At 57.3% G+C, this 21,245-nt stretch overlaps 1 protein-coding gene across 2 annotated transcripts in view; it reads right to left on the minus strand.

Moving 5' to 3' along the window:
- The window catches only part of PRDM16 (PR/SET domain 16), a 324,677-nt gene that overhangs the window by 45,500 nt on the left and 257,932 nt on the right, over positions 1–21,245 (minus strand). For both annotated transcript variants that reach the window (XM_004272306.3, XM_049706092.1), the window contains exon 4: positions 5,370–5,504. In XM_004272306.3, the coding sequence (XP_004272354.2) occupies positions 5,370–5,504 (135 nt within the window). The remainder of the gene's footprint in view (positions 1–5,369; positions 5,505–21,245) is intronic.

The following is a 21,245-nucleotide window of genomic DNA, read 5'->3' on the forward strand; positions in this document are numbered from 1 at the left end:
ATACCTTGCCCTTTGCCCCAAAGGGGGTCAGTTTGCTCCAAAGAGTAAAATCCAACAGCTTTCTGACTCAAAACAAATTTGCTGTATTTTTTGTCTTTTGTCTATTGGTTAAGAAGCGCTAAAATGAATTCCCCATCCTTCTCATTTTCAAACGGAAAATTGTATCTAATTGTTTGGAAGCTACCATTTAAACCGGCCCATCCATTTACGATTTTTAATTAAAAAAAACTGTGGAGGGAGTGATGGGCTGTCCGGCAACAGGGCAGAGCAGGGCGGTGGACGTTGCCTGCCTGTCGTGGAAAATCCTAGCCCTGGCGGATCGCTCGCCCTGACGTGGGGGTAGGCGGTGGGGGAGGGGAGGTGGTCCACACCGGAGCAGCGGAAATGAAAGCAAAAGAAAACGCCATGAGCTTTGGCCCCGGAACACCAGGTTCTCATTAGAAACAAGTGTTGGCTCTCAAAGACAGGGTGCTGCGTGGCTATCCGTTGGCTCATCTGCTAATGAAATTCCTTTGTTTAACACACTGCGAAGGAGATTAGCCTTTGTCTGCTTCCACTTTGGGGAGACTCGGCCCCTCTCCTCAGGCTGATCCCCTCACTTGCCCTCGGAAGGTGCTGTCAGTGGTGGGTTTTCCTCATGCCCGGCCAGCTCCGGCCGTGGGGGTGCAGCGCGGGCCTCACAGCCCCTCCGAGGCGTGCTGGGGGCTCCGACCCCCAAGTCGCGCTCCCCAACACGTGTGTGTGTGACCCCAGCATCATGTGGTACCATCTTCAGCCCCACCGGCCACCTGAGCCCCGGCCACCGCCATCCTTGCCCTGCTGCGGCAACGTGGGAACGGGAGAGGGAGCCGGGCCGCGCACTGGCCTCCTCCTGCCTTTGCTTCCTCGGGTGGGCACTTTATTTCCAAGCTCTCGTTTTCTTTCTTACCATTAAAACAAATCCAAGAACAGACCCTGTCTGTGTCTTCTGAAACAGCTCAAACCAACTTGTTTGCTCATAATCGTGGGAGAAAGAACCAGCAGGGGGGATCTGAGGGTCTCGCGTTTTCCAAAAAGAAAAGTGGGGGTTGGAGGCTGCTGGGGCAACGGTCGAGCCTCCAGCGTGAACCAAGTCTCCCGTGGGCTCCTTGCCTTCTCTTCCTGCTAAGCTGGGAAAGTAAATCAAAGCACCCCAGGCTCTACAGCTATGGTCTGACCACCCCCCAAAAATCCCAGAGGATGCCATGTTCCGCCACAGCTGTCTGCTGTGGGTGTTTCGTTCCTAGCACCTGGGCAGCCCTAAAGCTTGTGTGGCCTCAGGACCGCCTGTGGGTTCTATGCAGTAGCAAACCACAAGTCACCTTTAGGTGATGCGCTGGGTGCAGGGGGACATTCATGGCCCCCCTGGCCTTTGCTGCCTGGGGCTCGCCCCTCCAGAGCTGCACAGAGGAGGGCTAAGGCTGTGCTGAAGCAGGAGTGACGGGCCGGTCACCTCTCCCCGAGGTCCGCTGGGGCAGGGACCGCTTTGAGCCACAGGGCTCCAAGAGGGGCACAGATGAGGACCTGGGGGAGGGGCCCTGAGCACGGCCCTGCGTCCCACGGCTGGGCGGGGGGCACGTGGTCAGTGGCCTGAGCGGCTCCGGGGAGAACGAGGCCCGACCAGATGGAAGGAGGCCATCCTGGGGGGCTGCACTGCCCAGTGCCTGGGCTCCCCGAGCACCCACGAAGCAGCTGGAGGGCTGCCAGCCGCTCAGAACCTCACGGGGCATGGGGGGTACGTCTGTCCCCACGGCCCGTCTGGCCACAGGCAAAGGCCGTGCTGGGCTGAGGGGTGTGAGACCCCCTGACCTCCGCTCGCTGCCCCACGTGGGTCTCTCCGGAGGACTCGGGACCATCCAGGGGGCCCGTCCGGAGCTGCCTCAAGTCCTCTGGCCGCTGTGGCTTCTGGAACGTTCTCTCTAAGACACCCTCTCCTGCCTGGTCTCCTTTGTCCTCTGGACACTGGGGCTCATGGTTACGAACTTCAAGTCAGTGCTCTTCTGACGGAAGTCACCTCTCTACAGAGTACCATCTGGAAACACTGTTCCCAGAAGCCGCTTTTATGGATCTGAGATCTTCAACCCGGTTCCTTCCCTGTGTCTGTGCTGTGTTGCAGGAGGTGGTGTGTGTGTGTGTGTGTGTGTGTGTGTGTGTGTGTGTGGGGGGGGTGGGGAGCAGAGGAGAGAAAGGGAAATTGTTCACTTAAGTGTGTTTGTGTGTTTGTATGAGTGTGTGTCGTCGGCGGGGGGCGGGGGAGGGGGAGTTCCCTAAGTGGCAGGAAATGCGGGTGGAAACTCTTGGGATTATGGAAATCTGAGAAACCCCATTAATATCGTGTAATGTTTCCTTCTCAAAGAGATGCCTGTCTTCAAAAATCTTTGTTTTATTATTAATATTTCAGGGACGTTTTTATCCCAGCTCTACACAGGGTCAAGCCGGTCGCTTTGCAGCACGCTGAGTTGCCAGCGCTCGGGACCGGGGGACGGAAGGAAAGACTTTCTGCTGGGCTGCATGGCCATCCGAGAGAGCACGTCAGGCTCTGAGAGACTGTCTACAAAATAGTTCGAAATCTAGCATACTCCTTTCAAAACTATATTTCTAAAATTCACTTCATTCAAACCAACAAATACTGAGAATCTGTGTGTATTTCAGAGCAGTTTTCCTATTACTATTAGAGTTTAAAATTGTGTTATTTCTCAAATTGTGTTATCCCTCAAATTGCCCATCTTCCTTTGAGATCTGAGATGCGGCCGCCCCCCCCCCCCCCACCCCTTGGCTCCTGTTTTCCTGGTGTTTGGAGGCCACTGCCATGCCGTTAAGTTTGGAGATGGGGACGTTGGCGGGAATCCTGGTTGCCCCGTGCCAGCAGGAATCACCCACCATGGTCCCAGGAGGCAGGGCAGAGGGTCCTCTCTCCCTTGGAGGATGCAGGGTTTGAAAGGCCCTGGGTGGAGAAATTTTACTGCTTCCGGCCGTTTCATTTTTTTTATAGATTTATTTATTTTTATTTATTTTTGGCTGCGTCGGGTCTTCGTTGCTCCGCGCGGGCTTTCTCTAGTTACAGTGAACGGGGGCTACTCTTCATCGTGGTGGCTTCCTTGTTGCGGAGCACGGGCTCTAGGCGCACGGGCTTCAGTAGTTGTGGCATGTGGGCTCACTTGTTGTGGCTCGCAGGCTCTAGAGCGCAGGCTCAGTCGTTGTGGCGCACGGGCCTAGTTGCTCCACGGCATGTGGGATCTTCCTGGACCAGGGCTCGAACCCGTGTTCCCTGCACTAGCAGGCGGATTCTTAACCACTGCGCCACCAGGGAAGCCCCCAGGCCATTTCATTGTTGTTTTTGCTTAAATAGGCACCAGAGTCCTCTCCGAGCCTGTGAACTAAGATGGGGATCATAAATCCCCCAGCTTTAGACTGCTAGAAGCATCAGCAGGCGAGGATGAAATCTTGATGTTACGTTGGGTTTAAGTATTCGAGTCAGGTATGGTTGCGAACGTAGGATGGAGCTTGGTAAAGCACTGGGGTATAAAAGTGCGGTTAAATGAAAGGGAACCCATGAGTTTAGGGTACTCCTGTCCACTGGTCCTGAAGAAGGAAAGAGTTTGCTGCCAAGTAGTTAATTCCATTTGGACCCTGCGTGGAGCTGAAATAAAAGCCAACCTGAAACATTAATAATAAAACAAAGATGTCGGAAGACAGGCTTCTCTTTGAGAAGACGCTACGGCTGCATTTTCTGCATTTTCAAAAGCTTGCCACATAAAGGCACCTACCAAACATTTCTTTTTTAAACAAAATATCTGGATCCTTCATTATTTTATGCTGCATCTCACAAAAGTGCAGTCCTGGCCCCGGCCTCCCGGTATCTTTTTCACTGCCCCTCGGCTCCCAGACACACGACCAAGGACACATGTTCTTTGCAAAGACAGACAACGGAAGGACCATCTTCCCACGTGCCTTAACCCTGATTCTCCTTCACTCACATTTCACGTTCATCTGGAAGGGGGAAGTGTCTTTTCTTTTTAATTTTTATGATTATCCTTTTCCTTTATTTCCTCAATATATTTTGCAATTAAAAAAACCCTTTTTTTCAAAATGTTGGGTTCTCAGTGGAAGCTGTAGACCTCTCAGTAGCAGAGGTGGATTGGAGCATCGCTAGATCGTGTCAGTGGAGGGAGGGCTGCTCGGTCCAGGCTGAGCCCCATGGCCGGGGACGGGGCTGAGCAGATGAGGGCGAGGTGCTCGGCAGCTCACGCGGGCCCCGGGGCCTCCTGGGTGTGTGCCGTCTGCATTTCTTTATGCAAAACTGTCTCTCTAAAGTCGAAGAGCCTCAAACGGCTTTTAGAGGTTTGCACTGGCGACTCGAAGCTGCACCCCCTGTTATGTGGTCTCCACAAACCTTTTTTAAAGCAATGGAATCCTTTTTGCAAATGAAATCTCACGCGAAACCCCAAGACAGAGGCGAAAGCAGACTCCTCTGCTGGAAGCGGCTGGGCCCCCGGGCATCTCGAGGAAGCCGTACCCTGGGGACCCAGTGAAAGCGTGGCCTGAGGGGCCTGGCTCTGAGCAGGGTCTCTGGGGGCCACTTGCAAAGTCGTAATTAAAGACATTAAAGGACTAAGGTTCCTTCGTGGTGGAAACTCCGCGCGGCATCTTCTGTCCTGATTGGTTCCTGATACTGGATGCCTGCAGCCCCGGGCCGGCACAGACGTGGAGCAGCGGGAAGGGTCCAGCGTGCCGAGGGGCGTCTTCGGCCTCTTGGGGGCCGGCAGCAGAAGCCAAAGCATCCCTTGGCCCTGGTGTGGCCTGGGCTGAAGTCAGGGCCACGCAGCTCAGGAAAGATATCAGTTGGCTCCCAGCAGGGCCAGGATTTTGTGCCCAAACAGGGCTAGTCCCCTCCGCAGGCTGGCTGGGCTGCCACAGCTATTCTTGGCGGTTCTGGGCAGCTGGGGCCTCACCTCAGCCTTCCAGACAGCCAGTGCGGACCCTTCCGGGCAGCTTGGATAAACAGCCACTTAGACACGATTCTCAAGGACAGGGTTCTCTACTTCTCTACTTCTCTCACGGGGCTGGCATTTGTCGGAATGTGGACCCTGAAGTTTCAGACCCGCCCGCTCCCGGCCATGTGTCTTCCCATAAGCCTCAAGCCCCATCAGCCCCGGAGCAAAGGCTCTGATGGAGCATCCGGGGGTGTCGCTGGGTTCCCGGAAACTCAGCACTGGCTAAGTGTCGGGTAGCCCCCCGCTGCAGGACGGGCTTGGTAGACATGTGGCTAACCCTTCACCTCGGCGGCTCCACTCCCCTCCCTCCCGGTGCCAGGGCCCCAAGGCCGAGGCTCTGTGCGTGCCCGGACCCACCTGCTCGTTGATCTGACACATGGTGAGGTTCTGGTCGTCACAGGAGCACGCCACGCGGATGTACTTGAGCCAGCTGCCGGCCCCGGCCTGATTAGCGTCCACACAGAACTTCCCACTGCCCAGGTCTTCGGAGATCTGCCCGACAAGAAAGAAAACCAAGAAAGGTCAGAGGCATCCTGTGCGCTACAGCCGACACACTCTACGTTTGCCCAGCAAGAGAGCCCGCTGTTTGGGTGCAGAGTAGGAAGGCAGGCCAGCCTCTGGACATCAGCCGACCCTCCGGGCATCAGCCAGGCCCTCAGCCCACCAAGCCCACCGACGCCCAGGCGTCTCCGGGAGGGAGCCCGACGCGGAGGTAGGAGGACTGCCCTGTCTTTTCTCACCGAGCAGATCGCTGCCCTGGCACAGATATAAAAGTGCCAACGGCCTTGTGAAAACTCCCCAGCAAGCAGCCCCACATGTGAGAAAGCAGAGGCCGCAGTGTCCGAGGGCAGAGACCTCTGCTGAGAGCACTGGGTTGGGCTGGGGGTGAGCGGTCTCGAAGGTGACGTTGTGGTCGGGGTGTGGCTGCGGGCGAATCTCGACGCGTGTGCGCCTGTGAGTGTGCGTGTGCCAGCGTGCACGCTCACAGCAGTGTGCACGCCACCCTGCAAGAAGGAACATCATTTGGTTTTCTTAAAAGTGGAAGTTTCCATCTGACGCTGGTGTTTGCAGAAGCCCAGCCGGCAGAGGCCCCACGGGCCCGACTGGCCTCAGGTACTTTGCCACTGCTCTTGTTTTCTGAACGCCCTTCTGACAGGCAGAGGCCCGGGGCTTCTCCGGCGTGCGCACCTCTGAGCAGGTCGTTTCCCAGAAGACCGACCTGACTGCTGTCCCTGCTGAGAGGGGGATGCCCCAAAGCCGCCGGGCGCCGAGGTGGACGCTGCAGGCACAGTCCCTCCCACCTGCTCTGATCAGTGCCTGCTCAGGGGCCCGAATCCAGAGCCGTGGAGGCCAGTGGCATCGTGGGCAAGCTTCCTGGGCAGCTGAGCCGGGAGGCTGGGAGGGAAGGAGGGAGGGGCTGAGGCCACCACCACACTGAGGGCTGGAAGTAGGTGTCCAGGAGGTCGGGAGTGTCCAGGTGGGCAGGGGTATCTAGGTGGGTAGGGGTGATGGGAACAGGGTGTCAGAAGGACTCAGTGAAGTCAGGGCAGGGGGTAGGGACATGTCTTAGCACAAACAGAGGAGGCCGACCCCAGGCGCACGGCCCCTGTTCCCCTGGGAGGTCTCCCCAGTGCCGCCTGATGAACAGGTAAGGACCCGAGAAGGGAGGGAGGCTGCCCCTGAGGCCTGGAGAAGCCCCTTCTGGCCAGAGAACCAGATGCTCTGTAAACGGCTCAGGTGCCTCCCAAACGCCCACGGACACCTTCTAAATGGCCCAGGGTCCCGCCTGGCCTGTGAGTCAGTGAGGTTTTGGGAAGCAGCCGCCTTGCTGTGGGAGGGCCTAGAACCGACCTCTAGTCATACTGTGCCTCCAAACCCCATGGGCCCCCGGAGCCCACGGCAGCCCCTCCTGTCATGACGAGTCTCTGAGGGGCCGCCAAGCTGACCTGGAAGGGGCTGTGAGCCCACAGGCCTCCGTTCTGACGATTCTCCATTTGGGGGACTTCAACCAAACGGCCCTAATTCTGAAAGAGCGCCTGGGCCAGTGTGGCCACAGGGAGGCTGCCCAGCCCAGCCTCTGGTCCTTGGCTGCCAGGGGTGAAGGGACACGGCCGCTCTGGGCCCCATCGGGAGGCCACTGTGGGCTTGTGGGGGGCAGGCCACACGGGAGAGGCCCCTCTCCTGACGTAACGCCTCTCACGGGCCCCTTCTCTTACCTCCCACCCCCAGTGCAGGAAACCCGCAAGAGAGACCCACCAAGCAAAGCTGTGGGTAGCGGCACCGTCACTTGGCGAGGCCCCCGGCCACCTGGCTCCATCACAGGGAGGGAGAGGGGCCGGTTGGCCAAGACCCAGGGACTCCCTCACCCCCCACCCCCCCACCCCCCCAACCCCTCCCCCACCCCATCCCTGTGCCTCCCACCCAGCGTCTTCACAGGTGGGTGTAGGCGGGCGGCTGCCAGTCTCTCTGTCTCTGTCTCTTTGCCTGTGTCTCTCGGTCTCCTCCCCCGACCCATGGTCCAGTCTGGACTAGCAGAGACGGTCAGTGATGCTGTGAGCCGTCACAACCAGCGCAGGGCCCTCCTGCGTCTCCCGTCCCCCCCAGAGAGCGTGCTTGACCCCGCGGTTCTCAAAGGATGTGTGGGGTTGGCCAGAAAAGCGCGGGAGGCCGGATGCAGGCATGGCCCGTTGCCTCTCAGTTCCGGTAGATTCTGCGACACTGCAGGGCGGCTGGAAGACCCCAGGCTCATCCCCCAGCCCCACACCCGAGCCCTGCCTGACCTAGGAGCAAATCCACACTTCTGCCGGCACACCTGTGGGCACACGCACAGACCCACCATGGCAGCACTGCCTCACGGAGAGTAACTTCTGTGTGGCTGGGCCCTCCCTCCTGAACGTCCCCTCTCGGCCCTCTGGAAACAGGCCTCTCTCTCCTCCACGTGACAGCCCTGCAGGTATTTGGACACGGCCCTCGTTCAGCAAACAGCTCCGGGCCTCTCAAGCGCGTCTGAATGTGGACACGGCCGGTGGCTAACCTGCACGGACACTGCTCTGGGGCCTCTGGCCATGTGGCCATCCTTCTTGGGGTGCAGGGCCCAAAATTCAGAGGCAAAAACTCCTCCAGGGCCCCGCTGCCCAGCTCCAGGGGGTGTCTTCTCTCTGGTGAGCAGCCCCTCCCGGGAAACGTCCCTCCTCCTCAACCCGGAGAACCTGCTCCCCCAGCCCCGACCATCTGGACCACCGCAGGGTGCCACTTACTTCCTGAAGGTCCCTGAACGTCCTTAAAGGTCCGGGGGCCCCTTCACCCTCATGGCCACCCTGGCTGGCTTTCTGGGGTGACAGAGGAGGTGTTGGTTAATGCCTTCCACCCAAAGAGACTAAAACTCTCCCTCTGAGAGGCAGCAGGGAACGGCTGACCTTTCCTCCAGGGAAGGCACAAGAAGCCCTGGTCTTGGGGCCCTGAACCAGTGATGCGGGGCCAGGTTGGGCAGTGGGGCTCACCCCGATGCCAGGACCACGTCTCTATCCCGTCTCTGTGTAGAGAGTCCAGCCCTGTGGGGCACACTGGGGCGTACCTGGGTGATGGAGCCGGGCCAGGGGGCGGGGGCGGGGGGCGCAGGCAGGAGCCCGGCCTGGAAGCTGCTGCTTTTCTGCCTCAGATCAGAGAAACACTCCCAGGAGCGGCCCTGGGCCTGGGCCTCGGGCCAGGTGGACAGGGTGCCGCAGGCTTGGCTTCTTGTTTGGGGCGTGGACGGGCCATGCCGTTTCTGATTACAGAAAGGGCGGAAAGGGAGCGACGTTTGTCTCTCTCTGGCCTCCTTTCCTTCTGTCTCTGGCCTTCTCTCCAGGGTCTCCGCCGTGGCCAAGCTGGGCCCTCTGGGGTGCTCACGCCATGAGCCGCGTGGGCTCAGGCCTTTCTTGGTACCAGCACTGCCCCTTCTTCATCACTGCGGACCTCCCAGGCAGGGGCTGTCATTGCGCATTTTCAGGACATGAGAGGGAGGCTCCAGGAGCAGGGCTGGGCCCAGTCCAGGGCCCCCACATGCTGTCTGAGCCGGATCGAGGACCAGAGAGAGGGTCTGCGTCCCGGCTCCAGGACCCACAGGACTCAGCACGCCCTGGGATCCAGAAAGCAGGCCCGGGCCGTCACAGGTCCCCCCTCCCGCCTCTCTTGGAATGAGACTTTCCAGGGCCCATAAGGACGGGTCATGTCACTCTCTGCCCAGATCAGCAGGGCCTGAGGCCTGGTTTGGTCTGTGCTCAGAGCCGTGCCCCAGGAGGCCAATACAGGTAGAAGTGGACGAAGCAGGTACAGGTGACTGCAGAGCCCCCGCCCCAGGCTGCGAGCTCGGTTCTGCTTCTGCACAAGGCATGCACCAGGGAGGGTGTGACGGAAGGAAAGAGTTGGCCCAGTTGCCCCCTAACCAATCGCCTAGGGCAACGTTAGCAGGCAGCGGCCTGGAGGCTGCCATGGCCTCGGGGCTTGGTCTCTCTGCAGATCTGAGGTCCGGCCCCTCTGCCTGATCGCATCCAAAGCTTGGCTCTGGGCAGTTTGGGGCTGAGCCTTGGGGGTCCCGGAGCCTCCAAAGGAAGCTGCCCTCCTGCCCGCTCTCCCCCACTTGGCCTTCCAGGCCTTTCCACTCCTCGTCCCCCCACCAGCTTCCCCAGCTCATAAATCACCCCCACCAGAAAGGCCTGGTTATGAAGCAAAGGCATAGAAAACTCTTCAACTTGACAATTGTTTTTGCGCATCATTTGAGGTTTCCTGCACCTCGAATTTGTGGGCTCGCTGCTGGGCTGCTCTCTCACGTTTAATGGGCGTGGCCAGCCTCCGGCCATCTGGGGTTGTGCGTGCCGGCGGGAATGCCAACACATCTGTCGTCAGCCGCCTAATGGGCTCCGAGCGGGCGGGAAGGAACGGGCCTGGGAGTCCGGTCCCTCGGCCGCGCGTCCTGCCTCTGCAGCTCAGCTCCATGGAGGCCTGGGCCTCGCGTCCGCTTCCAGCTCGGGGAGGACCCAGGGGGCAGATCTCATCCTTCTCACCCTGACCCCTTCTTTAAGCTGATCCAGAGCCACGAGCTCAGCCGCCAAGCTGTGTGGGGCTGTCCTGCCCACACGCACCTGCACGTGCGTAACACAGACACACAGACACACGCACACACGCACACACACGCCAAGACTTATGGCATCCACGAGTAGCTGAACAGAAAGTCCATCTTGTGATGGAAGGCGGCGGGGGGAGGCCTTCTGGAAACACCTCTGCTGGGCGCAGTGTGGAGCCTGGATGAGCTCGCAAATCCTCTGTCCTGACTCTCATTATGGGGCTGGTGGTGACATGAACAAGCACCAGGGAGAAATGCGGCCAGTGGGGAGCGGTCGCACGGCTGCCCAGCAGACAGGAGTCCTGGCAGGAGGGTCATGGGGCCCCACCTGCTCAGGCTGAGAGGAAGGTCGGGGGTGGGGGAGAAAGGAGGGGGAGAAGGAGGGAGGAGGGGGGAAGGAGGGGGGAGGGAGGGAGGGAGGGGAGGGAGGGGAGGGGGGAGGGAGGGAGGGGAGGGAGGGAGGGGGGGAGGGAGGGAGGGAGGGGAGGGAGGGGGGGAGGGAGGGAGGGAGGGGAGGGAGGGAGGGAGGGAGGGAGGGAGGGGGAGGGAAGGAGGGAGGGGAGGGAGGGGAGGGAGGAGGGAGGGGGAGAGAGGGAGGGGGAGAGAGGGAGGGGGAGGGAGGGGGAGGGGGAGGGGGAGGGGAGGGAGGGGAGGGAGGGAGGGGAGGGAGGGAGGGGGGGAGGGAGGGGGAGGGAGGGGAGGGAGGGAGGGGGGAGGGAGGGAGGGGGGAGGGAGGGGAGGGAGGGAGGGGGAGGGAGGGAGGGAGGGGGGAGGGGAGGGAGGGGGAGGGAGGGGGAGGGAGGGAGGGGGAGGGAGGGAGGGAGGAGGAGGGAGGGGGAGGGAGGGAGGGAGGGGGAGGGAGGGGGAGGAGGGGGAGGGGGGGAGGGAGGGGGGAGGGAGGGGGCTGCTTCGAGGAGGAACTCATGGACACTGTTCTTCCAAGATGGAGGCCAGTCTGTCTCTGAAGCTCACGGCGGGGGGTGGGTAGAGAGAGCCAGTGTCCATGGGACTTGTGCCCAAAGGAGCCGCGTGGGGTTCCTAGGACACCCCTGCTGACCGTGACCTCCGTGGGACAGTTCCAGGGCATTGTGGGGGGATAAGGGCCGGGGTCCCTCGGTCTCAGGGACCCAAGAGCACAGCCCAGGATGGAGATTCTGCAGAGGGAGCTGGGTGCCCGACAGCTTGCTGATGGTGCAGCAGGGCACGGCCCCAAGCCCCTGCCTGGGGGAATTCACTCATGTTAGCGATGGGCAGAATCTCTCAGCTTAGAGCCAGACCTCAGAAACCACACTCTATGTGTTCGGGGGCCGCAGATGCCTTCAAAGGTCAGACCAGAAATCACTTACACACCCAAGTGCTATATAAACACCTCCGGGGTTCTCAGACCCTCTCCCCTCAAAATCCTGACAGCCAGGTGCCCCGGCGCTCCCTGGGGTTCACAGACCATCTCCCACAAAACACCCAGATATTCGATGCTGCTGCGTTCCCAGGGTGCACGGCCCTGGGGGCCCAGCCTGGAGCCCAGGAAGCAGAGCTCACGGCCGCTGGACTTTCCTCTTTCCTCCCCATCTCCTTTGGCCCCTCCTCCCCATCTCCTTCAGCCCCTCCTCCCCTTCCATCGGATTCTTATTTTACTTCTCCCTTTTTCTTCTTTTCCTCCTCAGGCCAGGGCTGCACATGAGGGGCCAGCTCTCCCAGAAGCATCTGTGCAGTTTGCAGAAAACCAGAGGGTGAGAAGGCGGCAAAGCGGAGAGGTTTGGTCTGCTCCGTGCATCGCCTGGGCTGGAGCAGAACTTAACGTGCCTGATCTCGCAACAGCACCCAGGGGACAAGAAGAGAGGCTTTGGTGAACGTGGGGCTCTGTGGGCTATTCCGAGGGTCCCTGGCCCCTGGTTTGGCCTGAGCACAGCCCTGCTCCTGGCCCGAGTCGGGTGTCTGGGGGCTCGGCTTCCTCCCAGCCTGTCCCGTACATCACGGCAAGTCGGCAGGCTGTGTCTCATCGGCCGTGGGCCATAGCCCTGACCCATCAGAAATAAACGGGCCAACTGGTGATTGAAACTAGTGCCCTGAAGTCTGCAGGGAAATAAATGAGTGAGAAACTTGCTCAGACACAGAAACCCCTCAGGGCGATCGGCAACTGGAGGGGTCTGATGAAACCTCAGGACCAGCAGCTGAGACGTCCCTATCGGCAGCCTGTGGGGTGGGTGAGAAGCCTTGCAAAGGGATGAGCGCCCCGTCACTGTGGGGATTCAAGGACCATCTCTCCAGGGTGCTCCAAAGGGAGACCGGACCTCTGACCATAGGTGCCTTTCCAGCCCTGACATTATGAATTCCGAACCTGACAACGTGGGGATTTTCTGGGCTCCAGCCTCAGTTTCCCCTTTGGAACTGGAAAGCCTTTTCCCTGCTTTCCAGCTGCGTGGAGGCCTGCGGCTCCCTGCAGGGAGCGCACACCGTAAGGATCACTTGGTTTGCTCTTGGTAGCTCCTTGAAGACACCCCGAACAGAGCCCCCTTCCCACAGCTCTGCCGGCTTCAAGGGCACGTGTGCTGCGGGGACATATGTGTGGCCACGATGGCTGTGGGCATCTGCTGCTTCCCTGGCTGTCTGTACCTGCTCATCTGCTCTTCAGAAATGTGCCAGGTTGGGAGTTGGCTGTGCCCACTACAGGATGAAGAGGGTGCTGGTCAGAAGCAGGGCCTCTTCCTGGGTCTGCTGCGTAGGTAAGAAGCCCAGACTCCTGGCCAGTCGGGAATCTTCCGTGGGCTGCCCAGGGCCCCCGAGAGACAAACCAGCCCTGGCAGTGAGTAGGAGAAGGCCCCCAGCAAACAGGTCTACCCTGTGCCTCCTGCTTCAAGAATCCCTCTGCCCTCAATGTTCACAGAAGCACTACTTACCATACCCAGGACATAGAAGCAACCTGAGTGCCTGTTGACGGAGGAACGGATAAAGAAGATGTGGCACGTATGTACAATGGAATATTACTCGGCCATAAAAAGAATGAAATCATGCCATTTGCAGCGACATGGATGGACCTAGAGATTGTCACACTGAGTGAAGTAAGTCAGACAGAGAAAGAGAAATATCATATGATATCGCTTACATGCGGAATCTAAAAAAATGGTACAAATGAACTTACTTACAAAACAGAAATAGAGTCACAGATGTAGAAAACAATCTTATGGTTACCAGGGGGGGAAGGTGGGGGGAGGGATAAATTGGGAAATTGGATTGACAGTTACACATGGCTGTAAATAAAATAGATAATTAATAAGGACCTACTGTAGAGCACAGGGAACTCTACTCAACACTCTGTAATGACCTGCACGGGAACAGAATCTAAAAAGGCGTGGATACGTGTATATGTGTAACCGACTCACTTTGCTGTACAGGAGAAGCTAACACCACACTGTAAATCAGGTATACTCCAATCAAAATTAATTTAAAAAAAGAGAATCCCTCAGCCCACCTGTGTGTGGGGCTATTGCATCATAGTCGGAGGTTCTTGGGGTGTCCCCAGAGAGAAAGCCCCTGGTCCCTGAAGAGAGCCTGGGCCCGGCCTCAGCCCCCAGCAGGAGGGGGCCCTCCTCGCAGACCCAAGCCAGAGGCTGAGCCACGGGCTGCCTGGCGGAAGCCCCCGGCCCCTCTCTCAGGGGGGTGGCGGGCAGCTTCGGCCACCCCCAGACGGCACTTTTGCCCAGAGGCTCCACCTTCAGCATAATGCTGGTAGCAGATGGTGGTACAAGACTTCTGTGGCCTTTCTGCGGCATTTCTCACAAGCACTGAGATGGGATTTCAGTTGCTGTGTGGACACCAGGGTCAAAGCAAGAATTTCAGGCTGAACCTGGACCTGCCAAGGAGGACAAACAACTGCGGACCCCAGACCTGGTCCCAGATTCCTGGCCTCCCTTTTACTCAACCTTGAGGAGATGGCTGGTGTCGCCAGGGCAGCTCCCTGCCAGATGGGTTCTTGCAGAAGTTTCCATCCCCAAGTAATACAGGTGCAAACCCTGCCCCTCTCTGTCCCCCTGCCCTGGCACTGCAGTGGGGGACCCACGAATGTCTTATGGAGGCCCCTGTGCAACCATGCAGCAGGGGCTCCCAACAAACACCGGCACAGACGGCCCAGCCTTGCCCAGCTCCAGCCTCAAAGGGGTTCTGCTTCTTGCAGGATGAAAATGTCCACATCTGGTCCAGCCAACAACAGCTGGACCTGGGCGCTGACCAGAGAGTTTGATACTCAGGGAAGGGCAGAATCATGAGAAGCCATCCACGTGCCAACACCGGGATGGTTTGGACAGGTGAAGGCTATTGGTGCAGAGAAGCCTCCCCAGATCCTGGCCCGGCTTGTAAAGTCCCCCCCAGCTAGCAAGGTCCTGGCCTCACCGCAGGCTGCAGCCTGCCCCGCTCCCTGGGCTGCCATGGCTAAATCGCTAACAGCCCAAACACATTTTCAAACCCTGATCTGATTGGAATTTGGGTCCGGAGCAGAAGTCTCTGAGCCTAAATTCTGCACATAAGCGCAGACTCAGCTGTGACATTCTGAAGTGACACACTTGTGTTTGTTTCTTGATCATAAAAAAGATTGGGAAAAAAAAAGCCCAAACGCCCCAAACCAAAGGTTTGTGGCAGCATCCCTGCGAGGGCCGAGGCGGGAGCCCGGGGGCTGCCCACAGGAAGCGGTTTCTCTGTCGTTGAGTTAATGCGAGGCCCCCGGGAGGTGTCACATTCATAACCTTTTTCTGGTCACATTGATGGTGACAAACTGCAGAGCTTGTGACGGGGCATCCCCCCCCCGCCCCGCCCCGCCCCCTAGCAGGTGCAGGAGGAATTCCCACAATGGCTTGCCTGCTGTAGATGGAGGGGTGGGACTTTCCAAAGAGAGCACGCGTGCTCCCTGAGGCCAGACGTAGGGGGCTGCCCGCAACTTCTCTTGGCCAGACAGAAGTCCCAAGCGTGGGAGCCGAACGCCAGGCTGAGGAGCCCACCTAGGATGCCCTGGGCTTCCTCACCCACCTCTCTGCCCCTTGGCTGGGATTCTGCTCCCTCCGGCCCACGACCTCAGCCCAGGGCCTGTGGCCCTCAGACTCTCTCAGACGACCCTGTCACCGTGGACAACAGCCAACACAGGCTGCACCTAGGAGTGACGTCCAGATGCAGCCCTCAGAGAAGTAGACACATTTGGGCGGAGGAATGCTCAGTCTTCCCCCTGTCTTCCTCTTAGACATCCTCTTGTTCTCTGGAGGGCAGTGACGTGCAGAGCCTGCCCTGGGGCTCTTTCCACCCCACCCTTGGTCAGGAGGAGGCCACTACAGACTGCTGACGTTGCCTCACTGCTGGCTGCTGCTGGGTCTCATTCCCGGGTCCCTAGATGCTCCCCTCCCTGATGGAGAGCCTCTGTTGTAGCCACATTTGTAGATGAGGAAACTGAGCACAGAGGAGTGAAGTAACTGGGCTAATGTTGCACAGCTGGAAAGGAGCAGATCAGCTGGACACTGTGCACTGGCTGCCTGTCTTGCCCATTTTATGACCTGTGGGGACCACGTATCCTGGCCGGTCCTCCCCTTCTCACCTCTGTTCTTCCTGAGGATGGTGGCCAAGAGCAACTGAAGCTTCCCTAGAGCCTCACCAAGGACAAGTGTTCACACAGGGCTCACTGAACAAGTCCATGGAAGGATGGGTGGTGGATGGATGAGTGGATGCTTGGATGGATGGATGAATGGTTGGATGGATGGATGGATGGGTGGATGGATAGATGGATAGTTGGTCAATGGATGGTTGGATGGATGGATAAGTGGATGATGGATGGATGGATGGTTGGATGATTGGATGGATAGATTGATGGATGGATAGATAGATGGGTGGATGGATGGATGGATGGATGGATGGATAGATGGATAGATGGATGGATGATGGATAGATGGATGGTTGGTCGATGGATGGGTGGATGGATGGATAGATGAATGGTTGGATGGATGGATGGATAGATTGATGGATGGTTAGATGGACGGATAGATGGATGGAGGGATGGATGAATGGTTGCATGGTTGGATGGATGAATGGTTGGATGAGTGGTTGGATGGATGGATGGTAGATGGGTGGATGAATGAATGGATAAGTGGATGGATGGGTGGATGGATGGGTGGATGGATGGATGGATGAGTGGATGGATTAATGGATGGTTGGTTGGGTGGATGGATAGATGGATGAGGCACAGAATTCCCCCAACCTGCCCAGACACTTCTGGCTTTCTCCAACTCCCAAGGTGAGATATAAGGATACATTCTACCAAGAGTTGTAAAGGTGGCAGAACACAGGAACACCTCTCCCAAGAGGACTGCACTGATCCCACACATTGGGGTGGGACCCTCTGAGGGGCTCTCACTGCCCCTGCCCCATCACAGTAAGGATGATGGTAGACGGTGGTTGTCCTGTCCACATAATTTCTTTCTCTTCCCCTGAATGATGAGGGCTTCGAAGGTTTCATCTGGCCGATTCCCATGGCCAGGCTACAGTGGGTGCTCAATAAATGTTTGGGTGACAAATAATGAGTAGGTGCCTCAAGACAACGGAGAACTTCCCCCAATATTCCATAGGGCTTTGCCCAAGGGTCTTTCTTTCCTCACATCCCCTTGTCGCATTCCGGACCCTCTTCCTTCTCATTCTCCCACGGATTCTGCTGAAGGACATACAAACCCTCCTTTTAGTCCCTCTCTGGAAATCAGTTGCAATTTTTCCTGGATCCAGTGTTACAGTGTTTCTCTCCTGTGCACAGTGTTGCAGTGTAATTTTCCCCCGAAGTCATTGTGGCAACATCCTCTTTCCAGGACAGAGGCCAGGCTGGCTTGTCCATCTCAGCACCCTGTGGGACCTGGCACACAGTAGGTGCTCGTAGAATGTCTGGCGGTGGCCAGGACGCATCCAGCAGGGTTATATTTAGTGCCTCCCCTGCCACTGACTCAGTCCCTCTGGGCCCATCCTTCTTCCTTCTCTGGGGGACACGTCAGTCTGGAGAAGCTCCGTGACTCATCGCCTCTGTATCAGGCCTCATGTTTTGAAATCAGCTCCTGCAAATAGTTCCAGTCTCAATGGGACGAATCTAAGCCCCATCACGAGCATTGCTCGTTGCTCTTTGATGGACAAAAATGGCCACGGGAAGAGATCCTGGTGCGGACGGCGTCTGAATGCCTGGCTAGAGGCCAGCTCTGGTTTCCTCCCCCAGCACCCGGGTGCCACATGTGAGAGCGCTGGCCGGGGCCTGGGCCTTGGTTTTGGCTTTACAGAGAGAGGAGGCGTGTTTCTCTCTGAACAGTTGGTTGTAATCGCTCCACTTCCTAGGATTCAGCTGTCACCTAGTGGCTGAGTGGGGAGGGGTCCCGGGGTCCTGGAACTGTAACCCAGTGGGCTCATCCTTTCTCTTGCCCTCAACCCTCCCAGCACATTGGACGTGGAGTGTTAAGAGTCTGGGGTTGTGATGCCACTTTTTTTTTTTAAAATTAATTAATTAATTAATTAATTTTTTGGCTGTATTGGGTCTTCATTTCTGTGCAAGGGCTTTCTCTAGTTGCGGCAAGCGGGGGCCACTCTTCATCGCGGTGCGCGGGCCTCTCACTATCTCGGCCTCTCTTGCTGCGGAGCACGTGCTCCACATGCGCAGGCTCAGTAGTTGTGGCTCACGGGTCTAGTTGCTCCACGGCATGTGGGATCTTCCCAGACCAGGGCTCGATCCCACGTCCCCTGCATTGGCAAGCAGATTCTCAACCACTGCGCCACCTGGGAAGCCCAATGCCACTTTTCTGGATCCTGTCGTCTCCCTCTGGATTCCTCCGTTCTCGGGAGCTGTCACCCTGGCCAGAGGTCATCAGGTTGCTCACTGATGGACCCTGAGCCTCACGCCAGGCCTGCTCTTGGATGTGAGCTCAGCCTGAGATGTTGTCCTGGGAACCCAAAGCCGGCTTCCTTCCCAAGCTGTGGGCATGTTGGGTCTGACCAGCAAGTTTGAAAATGATTCATAGGCAGAGGTGAGGCAAAGTCAGTCTTGAATGACAAATGGAACCAATTAAATTCAATCGCTCTCCTTCTCTCCCCGTGTTCCAGCCAGTTCCTACAGCCAGTCACCTTTGACGAAATATATTAAAGGAATTAAGAGTATGTCCCCCACAATGATATTACCTGGACCCCTTTCAAGTCCACACCAGTCAAGTGCAAACATCTATTCAAGCCCAGGAAATACAATTGAAACGGTTTATTAAAAATCTAATCACCAGCATTTATATGACACAAATGGTTCTGAACAGCACCACCAGCCCCACAGCCTCTTCAGGGGCAGCACAATGCAGCCGATTACCCGGAATTTAAATGGGGGTGTTTAAGAGCCTCGGAACGTTTAAATCGGGTCTTTTTTTGTGGGTTCTGCTATTGTATTTTTCTCTTTGGAAAAAGGCGAAGGATGGGAGGACACATTTTCTTTCCTCCTCTGAGTGAGCTTCATAGGACTTATTCTGGCAGATCTGTTGCTATTGATGTTGTCAGGACGTGAATAAAACCCATGGGAAAAGGGGACACCCCGCTTTGCTTAATTAAAGCAGCGTGGCTCGCCCGGCTGCTGTCCTGAGTCGGGACACCTCCCAGGTGACCGGATTGGAGCTCCCTCAAGATGAGGGGCTGCTTGCGTGCAGAGACGGTTCCCTTCTTCCCCAGGGTGGAGGCGGCTGGGGCTCTGTCTCTGGGGGAGGGGCAGTTGGTGGTCTCCTTTGCCTCTTGGCTTCCTGGATCTCTGGCTCCCGCACAGACGGTCAGAACGGCTGTGGGTACAGAAGGGTTTCCTCTGAAGCCTTCCTAGCCAGCTGCAGGCACCCAGAGCTTGATGGTCACAGAGTCTCCAGGGGCCGAGACCCCCCAGACTTCCTCCGGATGGACGTGCTGCAGACCTGGTCTTTGGTGTGACTTCTGAGCTGGGAACTATGTCCTGGAGACTCTGCCAGAGCTGCCCCACGTGGTGACTGGCCTCCAGCCCCACGCGGCAAGGTTTGGGGCCGCTCCGGGCAGGCAGGCGGTCCTCAGCCATCCCTGGGAGGTTGAGGATGCTCACCGAGCTGGTGGTTTCCCTAAGTGGCACACGGCTCTTCCCCTCTGTCAGGGCCTGGGCTCTTTTCTAGAAGGTTCCCTGACTCTGTGAGGAGAGTCAGCCCTTAGGGATGTCAGATGGAAAATGTCCCTCAACCCCCTTTTCCTTCACCTCTCACTCTCTAAACATACATTCCTTTACTTTTATTTTAAATTCTTTTTGTTTAGTCTTCCTCTCCGAATGATGACTATTTTAAAATTATCTTTTAAGGAAAAATAATCACTTTGATTCCTTCCCAAGTGTTTTTTTTTTTTTTGAAGACGTGTGTTTTTTTTTCCTATTTAATGCCTAATTTAATTTTTTAAAAAGTAATGGAAAATATAACAGAATCAAAACATTTAAACTAAGTACACTCACTTCCTACTCCACTAATTCTTTGTCCTATCAACCATGAATTACGAAACATAAGTTCGTAAATGTAATTACTTTAACATGCGTGACTGCTTCCACTTCTGTCAATATTTTACATTTATGTGTATATAGTCCATGGTGGAAACTCTCTCTGAAGACACCATCTCCTTAAAAGCTTGAGGAGCTCCTTAGAGGCACGGTCAACAGCTGACACATAAAGTTGGAGTAGACGCCTTTGGAATTTGGCTTCTCGCAGGTGCCGTACAAGGACCAAGGTGCATTTGAAAATGGATCTCCAGCTGGGTGGGCCCCAGGCTACAGCATCAAGGTGATTTTCTTTAGACTCATATTCACAGAGGTGCCTGATTCTTGGGGTGCCCTGCACAACAGCCTGCGGGGGCTGAGAGGGTGTCAGATGCGTTGCTTATGCATTGCCTTTGTGACTGAGGACTCTGGGGCTCATCCTGGCAGTGCTGGGCGGCAGGTCCTGCTTGGGGTCCTGGGCTGTGACCCCTTGGACGCCATCTCTGGGAAAGGCATACCCTGCCAGGTCCGGGTCTCTGCCAGCTGCACCTTGGGGAGGGCAGGGCAGGCGGTGGTGGCACGTGGAGATGCAGCTCAGGGTGACTGGTTGCTTTGCCGGGTCCACTGTTGCTGTGGCCCCAAGGCACGTGGGTGTGACCCCTCACAGAGGCAGCTCTGAGTCCCACACCCAGGACCGGGTCCCTGCATGATGGCTGGGGAGAAAATCCACCACGCGAGGGTTTTCTGTAGAGGCTGGGGGAGAAATTTCTGGATCACATGGACCTCAGACGCTAGGCTGCTTTCATGACCAGCTCCCTTGCAGACAGTAACTGGGTTTCATTTTGGGGGTGGGGGTGTGTCTCTCCCGCTTTGCCAAGGCCCCTCTCACTTGAGCTTGGCCCTTTCTCCTCCAGCGACTTGAATGGGACAAGCTTTTCTCATTTTCGTGTATTTGGGTAGAAGAGGATCAAATTAGGTTGGATCTTCATCTCGCACGGCTTCTGGAGGGCCGTCCGTTCACAGGAACCTCAGAAAGTAAGCAGTCTCTTTGGAGAGCCTGTAAGTGGAGACTTGGACCCAAGACCAGGGCGCCGCAGGGCTGCATGCGAGTTTCTGGGTGACGGACACGTGGGCGCAGCTCTCAGGGAGGTGCCGGGCTGGTGGCCCCGTCAGGTCCCTGCGTGTCCCAAAAAGCCACGTGGCTGTTGGTGAGCCGGGCTGGTGGTCAGCCGAAAAGGAGCTTCTCCCGTGTCCCCACCCTCCTGGCAACAGCTTGCATTCTCGGCCGGTGGAGACCTGCCCAAATCACGCCCCACCGTGCAATGCACACGCACAACCTCCTGCCACTGGAAAAGGAGAGGCGACCTCCCACCCCCACGACAGCTAGATCCCCAAGCCGCAGGGACCCCTCTGCTCATCGAAGGGCAAACACCAGAGATGCTTGCTCCTTCTTAAACGGGTCGACATCTCGAAAACAAAGCAGAGCAAAATAAAACACGCCGGTGCCACCCCTCACTCCCCTCCCCCTCGCCACAAAGTTCCCTTTGTGCCCCGGGAGGCTGGGCTGGACCCGACTGGGTGTTCGAAGACACACTTACAGCCTGGTATTATGCAACAGGATGGTAACCGC

The sequence above is a fragment of the Orcinus orca genome, chromosome 1 (genome assembly GCF_937001465.1).
Source record: "Orcinus orca chromosome 1, mOrcOrc1.1, whole genome shotgun sequence".
Lineage (NCBI taxonomy): Eukaryota > Metazoa > Chordata > Mammalia > Artiodactyla > Delphinidae > Orcinus > Orcinus orca.